Below are 17,623 nucleotides of genomic sequence, written 5' to 3' on the forward strand. Positions count from 1 at the left end.
ACCCATGCTAGCATGGAAAGCGGACGTTAGACGATGATGATGATTTGACAGACTACTCTGAATGCTAAAGGGTTAACTTCACGGTAGTCCTGATCAAGTAGACCTATGACCATAGGGCTTTCTGACCATGACTATCCCATTTTATTTTACTTGAACTATATTATACAGTGAGAAAGCACAGGGCTTAGTGGTAAAAGTGTTAGGCTCTCAATTATTAGGTTGTGAATTTGATTCTTGGCCTTTGCTAAAACATAGTGTGCTTTAGCAAAGTACTTCAATTTTTGCTGTTCCCATGTGTTCAAATAAAAATTAATAATAGGCGCAGGAGTGGCTGTGTGGTATGTAGCTTGCTTACCAACCATATGGTTCTGGGTTCAGTCCCACTGCGTGGAACCTTGGGCAAGTGTCTTCTACTATAGCCTCGGGCCAACCAAAGCCTTGTGAGTGGATTTGGTAGATGGACACTGAAAGAAGCCCATCGTATATATGTATATATATATGTGTGTGTGTGTGTGTGTGTGTGTTTGTCCCTCCAGTATCACTTGACAACCGATGCTGGTGTGTTTACATCCCTGTAACTTAGCGATTCAGCAAAAGAGACCGATAGAACAAGTACTAGGCTTACAAAGAATAAGTCCTGGGGACGATTTCCTTGACTAAAGGTGGTGCTCCAGCATGGCCATAGACAAATGACTGAAACGAGTAAAAGAGTAAAGAGTAATGGGGAAGCTGGAGTAGGGATGTTAACCTTGGAGCAGACTGGCAGCCCATTCAAATAGGGTACTTTCAATTTAAATCTCTTCAGAAACCAGATTAGCTCTAACATCAAGGACTTGTAGATCAATAATAAAAAAACAAAAGAGAAAGAAAAATGCCATGTGTCCTTTCAGTTTTTATACACTAAAGTGTGATTCAAGGAGGATTTGACTTCTATTTCTAGCAGGCTGAGTGACCATATAGAAATTCCTTCAGTGTAAGCGTACTATAGTTGACCCTTTAGCATTCAAACCGGCCATATCCGGCCAAAATATTTAACCTGTTTTATATTGAAACTGACCAGATCTCGCCTCTCACTTCAGCCCTGCCATGTCATTCTAAAACTAAAAAAATCACATCATTGAAATCTCTAAACTACAAGATAATGCAGGATTAATTCAAAGCAATATAAATAAACACATATCACATTTGACAGAATAATCTGAACACTAAAGGGTTAAACCTAATTTTTCCACATCTTTTCTCATGACTAATTACAGAAACTTATCTTTAAGATTTCAGACTTTTACTATTTACTTAGATTATTATTACCTCTGCCTTAGTGAAGGTGGAGGTATTGTTTCAGTCATGTTTGTTTGTCCATGGACAAGATATCTCAAAAACCGCTGGATGAATTTGGATGAAACTCTCAGGGATGTTTGGCCTTGTGACTGGCACAAACTTATTAGGTTCTGGAATTGATCCGGTACCGGTCAAAGATTCTGGATTCGTCATCATCATCATCATCGTTTAGCGTCTGCTTTCCATGCTGGCATGAGTTGGACGGTTCAACTGGGGTCTGGGAAGCCAGAAGGCTGCACCAGGCCCAGTCTGATCAGGCAATGTTTCTACGGCTGGATGCCCTTCCTAACGCCAACCACTCCATGAGTGTAGTGGGTGCTTTTTACGTGCCACCGGCACAGGTGCCAGACGACGCTGGCAAACGGCCACGATCGGATGGTGCTTTTTACGTGCCACTGGCACGGAGGCCAGGCGGAGCTGGCAACGGCCATGATCGGATGGTGCTAATTTTTGAGTGTAGTCAGGTTCATTTTTAGTATTCTCATTTGTGAGAGCAGTCGAGTTTATTTCAGATATTCTCATTTTAAAAATCATCTCCAACTAATTGTTGAGAGGACGTTTGTGTTGCCCTGGCGGAAGGTTGCACTCTCTGAGTGCGTTTGTTTTATTTAATTTGTTTTATTTATTATGGACACATAAAATCATAAAAATCACCTTTAGCTAAAAGATAAACACAACAAAAGATATTTCTTAAATTTTCATATGTTGCTGACCTTTTTCAAATTTCAGGAATAGACTTTCAGATATGACAGCAGATCATCTGGAAAAAGTTGGTGTTTTTGTTGGATCATGGGACCCGAAAGATAGGAGAAAAATTCCAAGTGTATGTTACTTTATTCTTTAAAAACTTTTCACTTCAACTGAAGTAAAACATTTCATAGAAATTTTTGAATCTTGGGAGGGTCACAATGCCACAAATAAACATATGCACTGGTTCTATTTCACTTCTTTTACTACTACTACTACTACTACTACTACTACTACTACTACTACTACTACTATTATTATTATTATTCTCTTCTTTCAAATTTGTTTCCATTTCTGGCTGAGTGTCTTCCCAACATCTAGGGTAAAGAAACTCACTGTATACATTCGTTGGCCATTAAAATAAACACACCAGATTATTCATTTACAAAGTCATGTAATAGAAGAAAAAGGAGAAGAAAGGAATAAAGAAAAAAAGGAAAGGAAAATTTTTTAAATCTCTAAAAATAGGAAAAGAAATGAAAAATGAAAATAAAGGGGGAAAAAGGAAAGAAAATTTACAGCTATAATGCGCTTCTCAATACGTGTGATGTACCAGCAAAGATAATCTTTTGCACTTTTTGCATGGATGGTAAGCCAGGGATCATTCTTAAATGATTTTCAGTTCCTTTTTAATTATTCCAAGTGCTCCTACAATCACTGGTATTGTAACCGTCTTGTGATGCCACATTTTTTTTTTTATTTCAATCAGCAAATACTCTTTTACTTGTTCCAGTCATTTGACTGTGGCCATGCTGGAGCACCACCTTTACTCGAGCAAATTGACCCCAGGACTTATTCTTTGTAAGCCTAGTACTTATTCTATCGGTCTCTTTTGCCAAACCGCTAAGTTACGGGAACGTAAACACACCAGCATCGGTTGTCAAGCGATGTTGGGGGGACAAACACAGACATATACACACACGTACACACACACACACACACACACACACACACACACACACACACACACACATATATATATAGAAATTGAGATAGGGGTTGTAAATGCAACCCTCCATGGGATAACATATATCCAAAATACTGCTAGTGAAGTACCCAACAAAGTTAATACATAAATGTTAATGATTGCGATGCAATCAATTCATTTACTGTATTATATGGGCAAAGGTAAAATGATTTACCACAAATTACTAATACAAGATAAGAAAATGGAGAAATACATCTAAATCAAATATCAATTACCAGATAATACTCAATCACATACTTTATTAAACCACCACATAAGAGACTGTAGGGTTAAATATAAAAAGCAGAACAAATCAGTGTACAAAAAGGAATGTACATAAAAAAGTGTATGTACACTTTTATGTACACTTTTTTATGTACATTCCTTTATGTACACTGATTTGTTCTGCTTTTTATATTTAACCCTACAGTCTCTTATGTGGTGGTTTAATAAAGTATGTGATTGAGTATTATCTGGTAATTGATATTTGATTTAGATGTATTTCTCCATTTTCTTATCTTGTATATATGTATATATATATATATATATATATATATATATATATATATATATATATATATATACATACATACATATATACGACGGGCTTCTTTCAGTTTTCAGCTACCAAATCCACTCACAAGGCTTTGGTTGGCCCGAGGCTATAGTAGAAGACACTTGCCCATCATCGTTTAATGTCTACCAAATCTTCTCACAAAGCTTCGGTCGGCCCGAGGCTATAGTAGAAGACACTTGCCCAAGGTGCCACACAGTGGGACTGAACCCAGAACCATGCGGTTCGTAAGCAAACTACTTACCACATAGCCACCCTGTTTATATTTTCTGAGCTTATCAAATTCTTTTGCTGAGATATTATGATCACAAAGTATACTCATGTCAATCAATGAACAGACATTATTGCTTTGGTCTTTCACAATAATATCTAGTTTATTAGCTTTGTGTGATTATTGTTATTTTTATTTTTCTTCCCGGTATGGAAAAGTTTCATGGACCGGATTAGTAGACTATTTGAATGGGAGGAAATGATGGGAGCCGTCATCAACAACAAGTGGTGGGTCTCCTTAAAAAGGAAGATCAGCGAGGTGTCAGTTAGTTTTAGCAAAATTATTGTTTAGAAAACAACAGAATGGAAAATATATTAGATAGTAACTTAGAAGAGGTACATAGAAGTGGAATGGCAAATGACTTGTTAGCAGAAAGAATGGCACTCAACCATTTCTTTGATGTAAAACACAAAGGTTGTATTGTCTGAATTTGGGTGTGTGCCTTGAAACATGAATGTTCAAAAGTTGTTGGTTGGGCCCAGGTTGTAGAGGCACAGCATAAAAACAAATCTAGGATTTACTCTGTGACAACCCCAGTGGCTATGTACACTCCACTTCCAAACAGATGAGCACGGTGTTATTATTATTATTATTATTATTATTATTATTATCATTATTGAGTGAGAGAGCAGTGCATGCCATCGAAGTTTCACTGGGGTAAAATATACGAAGCCCAGTATACTCATCATGTCTACCCGTCTGATAAGGGTACACCAGGCACATGCATCACAACCATATGTGCACGACATGGTGATCTCATATCAAGGTAAACAGCGCATTACCATGCAGGTGGGGCCCAGTTAGAATTTTCTTTTGGTCGAGTAACCCACCCCTCTCAAAAGGTCCCTGAATAAGGGTTGTTTAAGGATGTTGAACGAAACACCCATGTTTCCAGAGGTGAATTATTCAAACCCAAAAGAATCCCTCTCAACACATTGCTATGATGCTCCCCCACTACTTCTGCCCATAATCAGAAAGGCAAATATTGTTAGCCACTAAGGGACATGCTCAACTGGTTACGGTCAAACAACTGACAAGCAAATCTGTGGTATTGAGCAGACTATTTGCTGTAGCCCATCTTTTATACCAAGACAAAACAATGAGAAGATGAGCTGGCAGAATCATTAGCATGCTGGACAGAATGCTTAGTGGTATATTGCACATGTCTCTCTGTTCTAAGTTCAAATTCTGCCAAGGTTGACTTTATCTTTCATCCTTTTAAGGTCGATAAAATAAGTATCAATTGGACACTGGGGTTAATGTAACTGACTCGTCCTCTCCCCCAAAATTGCTACCCTTGTGTAAAAATTTGAAACCATTATTATTATTATCATTATTATAATTGCCTTTGCACAGCTTCTAATGCTGGAGATGTACTACAGTGTCAGCTGTTCACTATCAGTGAACTAAGGTAACACCTCTTATTTTTTGAGCACCTTCTGGAGTATCCGAGCAGTTCCAAGCAGTGCTGTTTTCTGCAAGTGCTCCACCCTTATTGCAGCCCCTATTTGTTCCACGTACTTCTTGAGATTTTCGCTCACTGTTCACAGGGCTCTGACAATTATTAGTACTACTGCTACCTTTCCCATCGACCACAACTGCTTAACTTCCCAAGCTAACCCATCATATCTCTCGACTTTTTTTTCTTCCTTCTCACATATCTTGTTATCAGCTGGGCTATTATTCTATCTATCTGTCCGCTCAGTCGAAGTCTACTCTCCATTACTCAATAGATCAGTGTTCTCCAGCCAGTTCTATCCTTTCAGATTGGTTATGGCCATTCCTGTGTCACTTGTGATGGTGTCAAGCCAGCGGGTTCTTAGTTGGCCTCTTTCTCTCTTGCCACTGACCATTCCGAGCATGATGTCCTTCTCCAGGGATTTTCTCCACATAATATGACCAAAATATGCCAATCTATGCTTGGTGATCCTAGCTTCTAGTGACAGTTTCGGCTTCGTCTGGTTAAGAACTTCTCCATTGGCGAGCCCCAATGTCCATGGAATCCTATTATTATTATTATTATTATTATTATTATTATTATTATTATTATTATTATTATTATTATCATTATTATTATTATTATCATTATCATTCTTCTTCTTCTTCTTCTTATTATTATTATTATTCAGTAGTTTTATTTTTATAGAGTGCTTTCACTTCACTACCGAATGCAGCTCTGTGTGCCTTGGGTATGTGCTGTGATTTGTTGTGATGCTCTGATGGTTATTGTATGGAAAGTGTTCTGCGTAGGATGTGTGCAGTGCCTAGTAGTGCAATTTTCTGTATGTTATATGTGTTTGTAAGTCCTGGTATTTTTGTTATGTATTTGTCTGAATATTTTTTTATCATGCCTAAAGCACCTACTATGATAGGGATTGTTTCTGTTTTTAGATTCCACATTCTGGTTACCTCTATTTCCAGGTCTTTGTATTTTGAAAGTTTCTCCATTTCTTTTAGAGACACGTTGTCATCTGCCGGTATTGATACATCAATTAGAAAGCATTTTTTTTCTTCATAATCTCTGACAACTATATCTGGTCTGTTGGCCTTAATTTCTCTATCTGAGTGTATCGGCATATCCCAGAGTATGGTTGCTTTCTCATTTTCTGTGACCTTTTCTGGTGTGTGCCTATACCATCTTTTTTCTGTTGTTATTCCATAATGTTGGCATAGCTTCCAGTGTATGTAGGTTCCAACTCTGTCATGTCTGTGAATATATTCCTTCCTTATTATTATTATTATTATTATTATTATTATTATTATTATTATTATTATTATTATTATTATTATTATTATTATTATTTAACCATTCTTTAAATCAATTAATTCATCAATTATTTGATTTAACCATTCAGTCAATCAATCAATCAGTCAGTTCTTTACTCTTTTACTCTTTTACTTGTTTCAGTCATTTGACTGCAGCCATGCTGGAGCACCGCCTTTAATCGAGCACATTGACCCCAGGACTTATTCTTTGTAAGCCCAGTACTTATTCTATCGGTCTCTTTTGCCAAACCGCTAAGTGACGGGGACATAAACACACCAGCATCGGTTGTCAAGCGATGTTGGATGGGACAAACACAGACACACAAACATACACGCACACACATATATATAAATACATATATACGACGGGCTTCTTTCAGTTTCCATCTACCAAATAAACTCACAAAGCTTTGGTCGGCCCGAGGCTACAGTAGAAGACACTTGCCCAAGGTGCCACGCAGGGGGACTGAACCCGGAACCGTGTGGTTGGTAAACAAGCTACTTACCACACAACCACTCCGACCTAATCAATGTTAATAGAAGATTTATATTAAAATTGCTGCTAATTCTCTTTGTATTCATTTTTTGTCTATTTATTGTAGGAAAGTTGGGCTCAGTCTTTGCAGTCATTTGTATCAACCTGCCAGAAAATGGATATTGAAAACAACAACAACTTCAAATTTTGTTATGATATCATACCCCTCGTGCTTAAAGCTCAAGACAGGACACAGTTTAGAAGCAATGATGCATTCAATCGAATAAAGCGAGGTAAATAAGATTTTGTTGATTTAAGGCCGCGAGCTGGCAGAAACGTTAGTACACCGGGCAAAATGCTTAGCGGTATTTCGTCTGCTGTTACGTTCTGAGTTCAAATTCTGCTGAGATCAACTTTGCCTTTCATCCTTTCGGGGTCGATTAAATAAGTACCAGTTATGCATTGGGGTCAGTATAATCAACTTAAGCCATTTGTCTGTCCTTGTTTGTCCCCTCTGTGTGTAGCCCCTTGTGGGCGGTAAAGAAACAAGAAACATTAGCATGCTGGACGAAATGCTTAGCGGTATTTTGTCTGCCGTTACGTTCTGAGTTCAAATTCCGCTGAGGTCAACTTTGCCTTTCAGCCTTTCAGGGTCGATTAAATAAGTACCAGTTACGCACTGGGGTCGATATAATCGACTTAATCCCTTTGTTTGTCCCCTCTATGTTAAGCCCTTGTGGGTAGTAAAGAAATAGGTATTTCGTCTGCCATTATGTTCTGAGTTCAAATTCCGCTGAGGTCAACTTTGCCTTTCATCCTTTCGGGGTCGATTAAATAAGTACCAGTTACGCACTGGGGTCGATGTAATCGACTTAATCCCTTTGTCTGTCCTTGTTTGTCCCCTCTATGTTTAGCCCCTTGTGGGCAATAAAGAAATAAGATTTAGTTGATTTGTAGTAATACTCTATCATGTAATTCGAATGTCCTCTGGAACCCATGTTTTAATTGAAGATGGTTTTTGAATATCTTTTGAAGGAGAAAAGTTTCTTAAATCTTTTATTAAGGACTATGAAATTACACAGAAATATATGTACCTTTAGTTTGTATACATTAAGCCAGGACAAAAAAACGAAATACAATAAATTGGTTTGATTCAATAAATATGTTAGACTGGCCAATTAAATTACTGTAATCTAGATAAGGTGCAGGTAAGAAGTTTATTTCCCAAACACGCGGTTTTAGGTTCCGTTCTACTGTGTGGCACCTTGGGCAAGTGTCTTCTATTACAGCCTGAAAATCACCTGTGTAAATTACTCAGGTGCACAAATTACATGGGTTTTTATGGTAAATTTGAGAGACACAAACTGAGAAAAGCTCCTTTTATCATCATCATCATCATCATCCATTTTCCATGCTGGGATGGGATGGACAGTTTGGCAGGAGCTGGCAAGCCAGCCATAGAGCGGCACCAAGCCCTGCCTATCTATTTTGGAATGGTTTCTATGGTTGGATGCCCTGCTAACATCAACCATTTTATAGGGTGTACTGGATGCTTTTTGGGTAGCACCAGTAAAGGTGCTTTTTACCTGACACCAGTACAGGTGCTCTGTAAATTCTCAGCAAATTCTGTGCAGCCCATGCGAGCATGGAAAAGTGGACATTAAAATAAGGATAATGATGAAGATGATGACTTTGATGATGATGATGGTGATGATAGATAATTTATCAATACTAATGACTTGTAGGTACATGGTATTTTATTATGCAATCATAATATCCTATAAATTATATTAAATGTTTTTATAAGTCAATACTGTGTCCTTCTGTGTTAGCAGTGCACTTTTACATTACTTGTTACGGCTATCTCTACAGGTATTCAATAGAAATTATAGCCAGCACTCATTTTTGTTACACCATTTCGATGTAGACAAACAATGAGATCAAAGATGAGAAAATGGCAATAGGTATATATGCCACATTTTTTTTATTATTTTGGTGGTGGTGGTGGTGGTGGTGGTGGTGGGAGGGAGTTGCCCTTCATCAGCACCCATCTAACCCGTTAATCATCTTCAAAAACATTGCTTAAATAGCCACTGCATACAGCGGTGTTTGGTTATTGGATATTATCAATTTTATGTATCAAACACATACCTGAAAGCTAGTATGTAAATACTAATGACTTGTAGATATCATAGTTGAAACAATGACAGTGATGATGGTAATGATGCTGCTGCTGCTGCTGATGATGATGATGATGATGATGATGATGATGATGATGATGATGACGACAATGACGATGATGATGATGATGATGACAACAATGAAAAGGAGGTGCCTTGCAATGAGATCACACCAGTAACAACATGCTTGAAAAACAGGTTTCATAACCACATATCTATACTTGCACTCGTATTCTACTCTTGTTGCTACAATAGGAAACTATGTTCATCCATTGTTTGTTCCTTCTCGAGCCACGCCTGGCTCATAAGGGCCGGTTTCCTGGATTCCTTGGTGTATAGATTCCCCACCTGGACAGGACTCCGGTCCGTCGCAGGTGAGTTGCAAGATGCAGGAGGAAAGTGTGAGAGAAAGTTGTAGCGAGGGAGTCAGCAGAAGTTCGCCATTACCTTCTGCTGGAGCCACGTAGAGCTTAGGTGTTTCGCTCATAAACACACACATTGCTTGGTCTGAGATTCGAACCCACAATCTCTCAACCGCAAGTCCGCTGCTCTAACCACTAGGCCATGTGCCTCCACATGTCCATCCATGCTAATGAATTATTGGTCAGATGAATATAATATGAGAGCTAAATATATTCACCAAAGAAACATTGTAATACCAGTGATGTAATAAGGACCATTTACTCATAAACCAATGGGTCATGAAAATTTCATTGTCTATGACTGTTATACAAGTCTTACAATTGGTAAATTCATTGAAGGATTCCATAACAATATTTTATGTTCTGTATGTTTCTTTTTGATTCATTTTGATTTCTAAAAAATTTAAAGAAATAATTATGATTTTTATTTTGCATATATCAGACATTCATACTCAGAAACCAGCTCCGTTAACCTGTAGAAATATAACTGAAATGACATCACTTGTTAAAACCCTTACAGTTGAACAAATTATGTCTATATCCAAAGAAGAATTTGTAAAATGCATACAGGTGTTTGGATCGGTTACTAATTATACATCTGAACAACATCGGAGTTTGATGGCTCTTGTAAACATGGTAAGCTTTGAGATTCTTCTGGATTGAAATTTGTCTCTTAATAAAATTCATTAGGCTGAGAAAAAAAAAAAAACAGGAAGATGGTTAGTTTTTAATATTGCTGTTCTTGTTTCACCCCAGTCCCTGCTAAGTCTTGAATGAGGGCACCTACCATCAATGACAGCCAAGCAATTAAAATCCTGTCTTTTTTCTAGCTTAATGCATCTTGGACTAATTTTTACCATATGTCAATGTCTAAAATAATAAGGTGTGATCAGAAAGACATTTTGTTGCTATTTCTAGCAGGTTGAGTGATCATATAGAGGCTTCCGTCATTCACTTATGATTATTTGATGTAGTTGGCACCTGTTACAGTTTAATATTTCCGCATCAACCTCACATGACTTCCTATTAAATTTCTGACTTGACTTATATTCTACCAATAAATTCTTATCTATTTATTGCTGGTACTTATAGACATTTGGTCCTGCAAAGAACTGGTCGGCAGAAAACATAACAGAACTTGGTACACTCCTTGCAGTATTACCTTTAAATCAGATTAAATCTATGAATTTTTCTGATGTAAACATAATTGAAAACTTAGGAAAGTTTCCTGGCTTCAAGCAACAACAAGTAAGTTCCTCTTCAGTTGTTTTCATTTGATATATTTTATCTTTTTTATTTTATTCCTGCCAACATGATAAGGCCATAGCAAGTGTGGTAAAGAATTTTTATTTACATTTAATACCTCCTTTGTGTAAAGTTTTGGGCTGGAAACTAAAGGCACTAGAGTTTGCAAGTTGCCATTAATTCTGCTTTTCCATGGTAAGGAGTAGATATGGTTGTGTATTTAAGAGTTCTGTTTCCTAACCACAAGATTTCAGTTTCAATCCCAATGAATGGCACCCTGGGCAAGTGTCTGCTATTATGACCTCAAGCTGGCCAAAGCCTTGTGAATGGATTTAGTAGATGGAAACTGAAGGAAGCCCATCTTTGTATGTAAGTAAGTGTGCTTGTGTGAGTGTGTGTATGTGCATACACATATCTATTGGGTTAGTGCATAATTATTGCGTTTTTTTTCTCAACAAATTTTATTCAACAAAAACAATAACAATATTTAACAAAAACATCTTTAAATGACGGTCTGACCATCTGCCAAGCAAATGGGAAGCAGTAATTGAAGTAGATGGTGAATATGCTCCGGAATAATCAAGCCGCAATAATTATGCACCAACCCAATATGTACACAGACATCTCAAAAGTAAATAGACGCCCCCCCATACTGTTTTATCTGTGCAGATACTAATTTGTACAATGACCAAGGTTAAATCATGAAAAACTCCACAAGGCATGTCTGCTAATTAATAGACTGGGTATTTGAATACATTAAATACTGTGTTTCTAAAAGTAATTATTTTCTGTTTATTTTTGAGATGTCTGTGTTTGGGTATTCTTTCATTCTTTTACTTGTTTCACTCATTTGACCGTGGCCATGCTGGAGCACCACCTTTAGTTGAACTAATCGACTCCAGGACTTATTCTTTGTAAGCCTAGAACTTATTCTATCAGTCTCTTTTGCTGAACCGCTAAGTTACAGGGATGTAAACACACCAGCATCGGTTGTCAAGCGACGATTGGGGGGACAAACACTGATATACAAACACATACATATATATATATATATATATTATATATATATATATATATATATATATTCACATATACATACAACAGGCTTCTTTCAGTTTCTGTCTACTAAATCCACTCACAAGGCTTTGGTTAGCCCAAGGTTATAGTAGAAGACACTTGCCCAAGGTACCATGCAGTGGAACTGAACCCGGAACCATGTGGTTGGTAAGCAAACTACTTACCACACAGCCATCTCCCGCACCTATATACATATGTGTGTCTACATGTATGTATATGTGTGTATATATATATATAATATATATATATATATAATATATATATATTATATATATATATATACATACATACATACATACATAAATATATATATGTGTGTGTGTGTGTGTGTGTGTATGTATGTGTACTTGTGTGTGATCACCTCCTCCAATTCCCCTTCCTCTCTCAAAATTCCTTGTCTTGCAAGTTATTTGGTGACCCTGCCAGTGCTGGTGCCACATGAAAAGCATCCAGTCTCCACTGTGAAGTCGTTAGGTATTTGGAGGGATATCTAGCTGTAAACACCATGCCAAAACTCACCTTGTCTGTGCTGGTGCCATGCAAAATGCACTTGGTCCACTCTGCAGGGTCGTTGGTGTTAGAAAGGACATCCAGCCATAAAACCATGCCAAATCAGATACAGAAGTCTTGTGTAGTCTTTTGCCTGACCAGATCCTGTCAAACCATATAACCCATGCCACCCTGGAAGATGGATGTTAAGCAATGATGGGGATACTATATATATATATATATATATATATATATATATACATACTACACACATGAGTGTGTGTGTGTTTGTGTGTCTCCTTGTCTTCACATTGTTTGATTAGTCACTCCTTGCCAGCACTCTGCAAAAACAAGTCTGGCTATAAGGAAATATTACTTTTCTTGGAGACAAGTAAAGGTTGGTGACAGGAAGGGCATCTAGCCATAGAAAAGTCACCCTCAGTAAAATTCCATCTCACCCATGCAAGCATGGAAATAGGAATATCAAAAGAATGATGATGATGATGATGATGATGGTGAATCCATTTAAATTTCAAAACAGTCAGTCTACCGCACTACAAAACATGCTTTGTTTCAGTTTTACAACTGAACATTTCTAAAAATTTCTAAAAATAAAGTATTTAATTCCATGATCAGAGATCACCAGTTGATGTGCAATTCAAGGTGTTTTGTATCTCTGAGCAAGACACATAATTCCAGTATCAATTTTTATCTAGATTATAGGAGAGACATCTAGTCTCAACTGAAAATTACATTATATGGCATAAAAAGGCTATCCATAGAAAGATTTGTCCCTCACAAAGATTTGAAACTCCAGTGAAGCACTACTTGTACCAAACCATGCATTTACTTCATCAATGGCTGCCATATGACATACTATTGCCACCACATTGTCCTACTCAACTCAAGATCATAATCTACAGAAATGTCATAAAGTATATTATTGATCTTTCGATCAAGTATATTTCTAGTATAATTATCTTCTATTCTCTCTTTTGTGTGTGTGTGTGTGTGTTTGTAATTTTTTCTGTTGATATTATTCATTTTATTCATTGATATAATGACTGCATTTTATAGTGTCTGCTTCGTCACCATCCTCCACCCAATATCACCAACATCTGTCTTCAGAATTTAATCTATACAAATAATATATACAAATAATAGAGGTAATTTATTTTCATTTAGATGAGCTTGACACACCCTCTGGGTCAGCTTGACTAGACTTTAGCTTATATATATAAATTGCCCTCTCCCTTAAGTTATGATTGTGTTTCTTCATATAAGAAAAAATGAGGGGAAATTTTTGAACTCCATGACAGAGAAAAAAATACATTTTGTTTTGTCATTCATGTTTCCTTTTTTCTGAATAGAAAATATTATGATCAATATTTCTATTATTTTCTCTGTAAGATTTATATACTATTTTGATGGCTTTTTATTTTGTAATAGAAATCTCCAATCGACCTTTGAATGATGTCCTACATTTAAAGATAGCTCAAGGTTGAAAGAAATCAAATACAATCTCTTGACTAAAGAAAGCAAATCCTATACATCCTTATTGTTTATTAATTGTTGCCTTGAAAGAATTGTTCTTTATTCACCCACTACACTCTCAGAGTGGTTGGCATTAGGAAGGGCATCCAACCATAGAAAACCATGCCAAATTAGACTGGAGTCTGGTGCAGCCTTCCAATGTGCCAATCCAGCCAAACTGTCCAATTATGCCAGCATGGACAATGGACGTTAAATGATGATGATGATATAAGATCCATGTCAGTATAGAAGGCGGACATTAAACGATGATGATTATGATGATATATTTATATATACCCTAACCACTTAGCCACATGTTGTCATATATATATATATATATAGGAAAGCATGTGGCTAAGTGGTTAGGATATTTAGCTCAAGATTGAAAGGCTTTGAGTTTGATACCCGGAAGCATGTTGCAACCTGGAGCAAGACGCTTTATTTTTCCACACAGCTGGAAAAAATGAATAGTGCTTGTATTCCAAAAGGCTAGTCATATCACATTCTGTGTCATGTTGAATCTCCCTGAGAACTACATTAAAGGCACGTATGTCTGTGGAGTGCTCAACCACTTGCATATTAATTTCATGAACAGGTTGTTCTGTTGACTGGATCAACTACCACCCTTGTTGTAACTGATGGAGTGCCGGTTTATACATATACTTCATTTTATTTTTTCTTTATTGCCCACAGGGGGCTAAACACAGAGGGGACAAACAAGGACAGATAAACGGATTAAGTTGATTATATCGACCCCAGTGTGTAACTGGTACTTAATTTATCGACCCCGAAAGGATGAAAGGCAAAGTCGACCTCGGCGGAATTTGAACTCAGAACGTAACGGCAGACGAAATACCGCTAAGCATTTCGCCCGGCATGCTAACGTTTCTGCCAGCTCGCTGGTTTATACATATATTGGGTCATCACATAAATAATGCGGTCTTTTATACTTCTTTTATTTTTCAAAATTAAGATAATTGAAGTTGTTTTTTAATCCAAAATATACTCTCCTTCATTTCCTACAATGCTCTTCCATCTCTCTGGTAGACTTGCAAGGCCCCTCTTCCAAATTTTCTTATCTGTGACAAAAAATATTTCTTCAGTACTGTTCTGACCTCATCTACAGAAATTCATTACATTTTTTCTGTCCAAATGATTTTGAAGACTGCAGAATAAATGATAATCAGATGGAGCAATGATCGGTGAATATGGTAGGTGGGACATCGTTTCTGATTCAAACTACTTCAGCCTTTGGAATGTCATCCTCGTTGTATGAGGCTGAGTACTATCCTGATGGAAGAATACTGTTCATCTTAAAAACAAAGGTGGTCGTTTTTCTTCTAGCGCTGGCTTAAACCGCTCAAACCGCTCACAGTAGATCTCCTTTATTATTGTTTGGTTTGGGTTTAAAAGTTCAAAGTGGGCTAAACCTTTCATATCCCATCAAATAGATAGCAACACCTTATGCAGGTGAAGACCTTCTTTAACCCGAGGTGCCAGTATTTCTCCGGTTCCTATCCACTGTCTTCAGCGCTTGACATTTTTATAGAGAACCTATTTCTCATCACCAGTCACTATTCGGTCCAAAAAAGGTTAATTTGTGAGACATAACAGCAAAGAAGAGCACATATTCACTCTCTGCACACGATTAGACTCAGAAAATTTGTGAGGAACCCATTGACCCAATTTGCTGACTTTTCCAATGGCATGCAGGTGTCGATGAATGGTTGAGTAACCAAATCCAAGCTTTTCTGCTAGTTCCTCAACAGTTATAATGGGATTTTGTTTCACCAGGGTTTGCAGGATGTCCTTGTCAAGCTCTGCAGATCTTCGAGAATGAGGCCCATCTTGTAGGCTGCAGTTTCCGGCTTGGAATTTCTGGAACTACTGTTGATACTGGTTTATGCTTATTATCCAATCCCCATGTACTGTATTAATATTTCTCGCACTTTCTGTTGCACTGTTGCCTTTAATGAACCCATAAAGCAAAATATTCCAGATATGCTCCTTTGTCACTTCCATCATAGCTTTAAAAAAATAACTATTAAAATCAAACTGCACTCTTCAAAACTTACACTAAGAATGAGTCAAGGTAAAATTACTACCTGCTTTTATAGCAAGTTGATGCAGGTAGTTTATCCCATCCCGCTCCAACTTTTAGTTCATTCAGTTGAAAAAACTGCAATATTTATGGGATGACCCAATATATATCGTCAGTAGTTCATACACCCCAAAAAGAGGCCCACTCTGAAGCATTAGAACAGTAATATATTTTTTTGAGGAAGTTAGAAGTTATTGCCGGTCATAAAGTGACCATTTCCTTACTGCCCTCATCTAAAATGTTTCCTACTTCAGACTAGGAATTCCGTATTTGTTAGCTAGTCCCTCCACAGCTCCTTCCAATATCACCACAGCCAGAGCTGATGTAAGGGGGGATAAGCCCGTCCTACTCACAGTATCGTTAATTATTTTTTGTTTACAAAACCAAGTGACCTGTTATGTATTTCTTCCTCCAGTTGTAGAGAGGTTATGAGCCTTCAGCAATTTGAGTCTGAGTTACCTGTACTGCTAAGCGCTTTATAGGTGTGAAATCAATGGTTACTCTATGACTGGCTTTAACTTTTAACTTCCTAAATATATACTATTCATCAACAACACCATTATCATTTAACACCAACTTTCCACACTGGTATTGGTTGATCATAACTTCATGCTCCAAATCAATTTTTATATCTTTATTTGAATTTACTTCCCTCCCAGACAGGTTGAGGACTGTTTTCATCATACATTTAATCTTTTTAGCATGATTGCTACTGCTGCTGCTGCTACTGCTAGATGCCAATAATATAGCCAACCACTTTATAAAGTATACTGGGTACATTCTATAATGGCACTAACATTGGAGAGGTTGTCATATCCTCGATAAAACTAAAGAATCCTTTCTACCCTGTATTGTCTCCATTCTTTCATTCCTTTCTTTCTCATATGTAGTAACGCTACTGTGTAAGTTTCAGCGCACATGCGCAGAATTGGATTACTTCCAGTTGGCCACCAGAAGTTTTCCTCATGCGCATGTGCAGGAACTGGAACCTAAAAGCCTGACCGCTGAATCGGGCCTTTTCTGGCATGAGCAGTGCTTAGCGGTTGGACGTGGTTTGACATTCACTCGGGGAACCTCACCCCAATGAAGCAGGAGCGAACTGACGAATCATCTTGACTCGCACGAGAAAGCATTGCAACCAGTTCTGCGGATTCGGCTGCCGGCTTCCCTACTAGAGATACACGTGCACTAGTTCTTACCTGTAACCGCAGAATAAACCACCACTTACTGTTATCAACTTAAATTGTATGTGACAGGATCAGATTGGACACCCCTCCAGTGTTCCTGAACTCTCATCCTGTTACACATACAACTGGGAAATATCATCATCATCATCATCATCATCATCATCGTTTAATGTCTACCAAATCCTCTCACAAAGCTTCGGTCGGCCCGAGGCTATAGTAGAAGACACTCGCCCAAGGTGCCATGCAGTGGG

At 37.5% G+C, this 17,623-nt stretch overlaps 1 protein-coding gene across 1 annotated transcript in view; it reads left to right on the forward strand.

Annotated features, from left to right (window-relative positions):
- LOC115212334 overlaps positions 1-17,623 on the forward strand; it is a 178,207-nt gene that overhangs the window by 77,154 nt on the left and 83,430 nt on the right. The window contains exons 13-16 of the mRNA XM_029781198.2: positions 2,068-2,161; positions 7,266-7,431; positions 10,183-10,376; positions 10,833-10,988. Of these exons, the coding sequence (XP_029637058.1) occupies positions 2,068-2,161; positions 7,266-7,431; positions 10,183-10,376; positions 10,833-10,988 (610 nt within the window). The remainder of the gene's footprint in view (positions 1-2,067; positions 2,162-7,265; positions 7,432-10,182; positions 10,377-10,832; positions 10,989-17,623) is intronic.

The sequence above is a fragment of the Octopus sinensis genome, linkage group LG5 (assembly GCF_006345805.1).
Source record: "Octopus sinensis linkage group LG5, ASM634580v1, whole genome shotgun sequence".
Taxonomy (NCBI): Eukaryota; Metazoa; Mollusca; class Cephalopoda; order Octopoda; family Octopodidae; genus Octopus; species Octopus sinensis.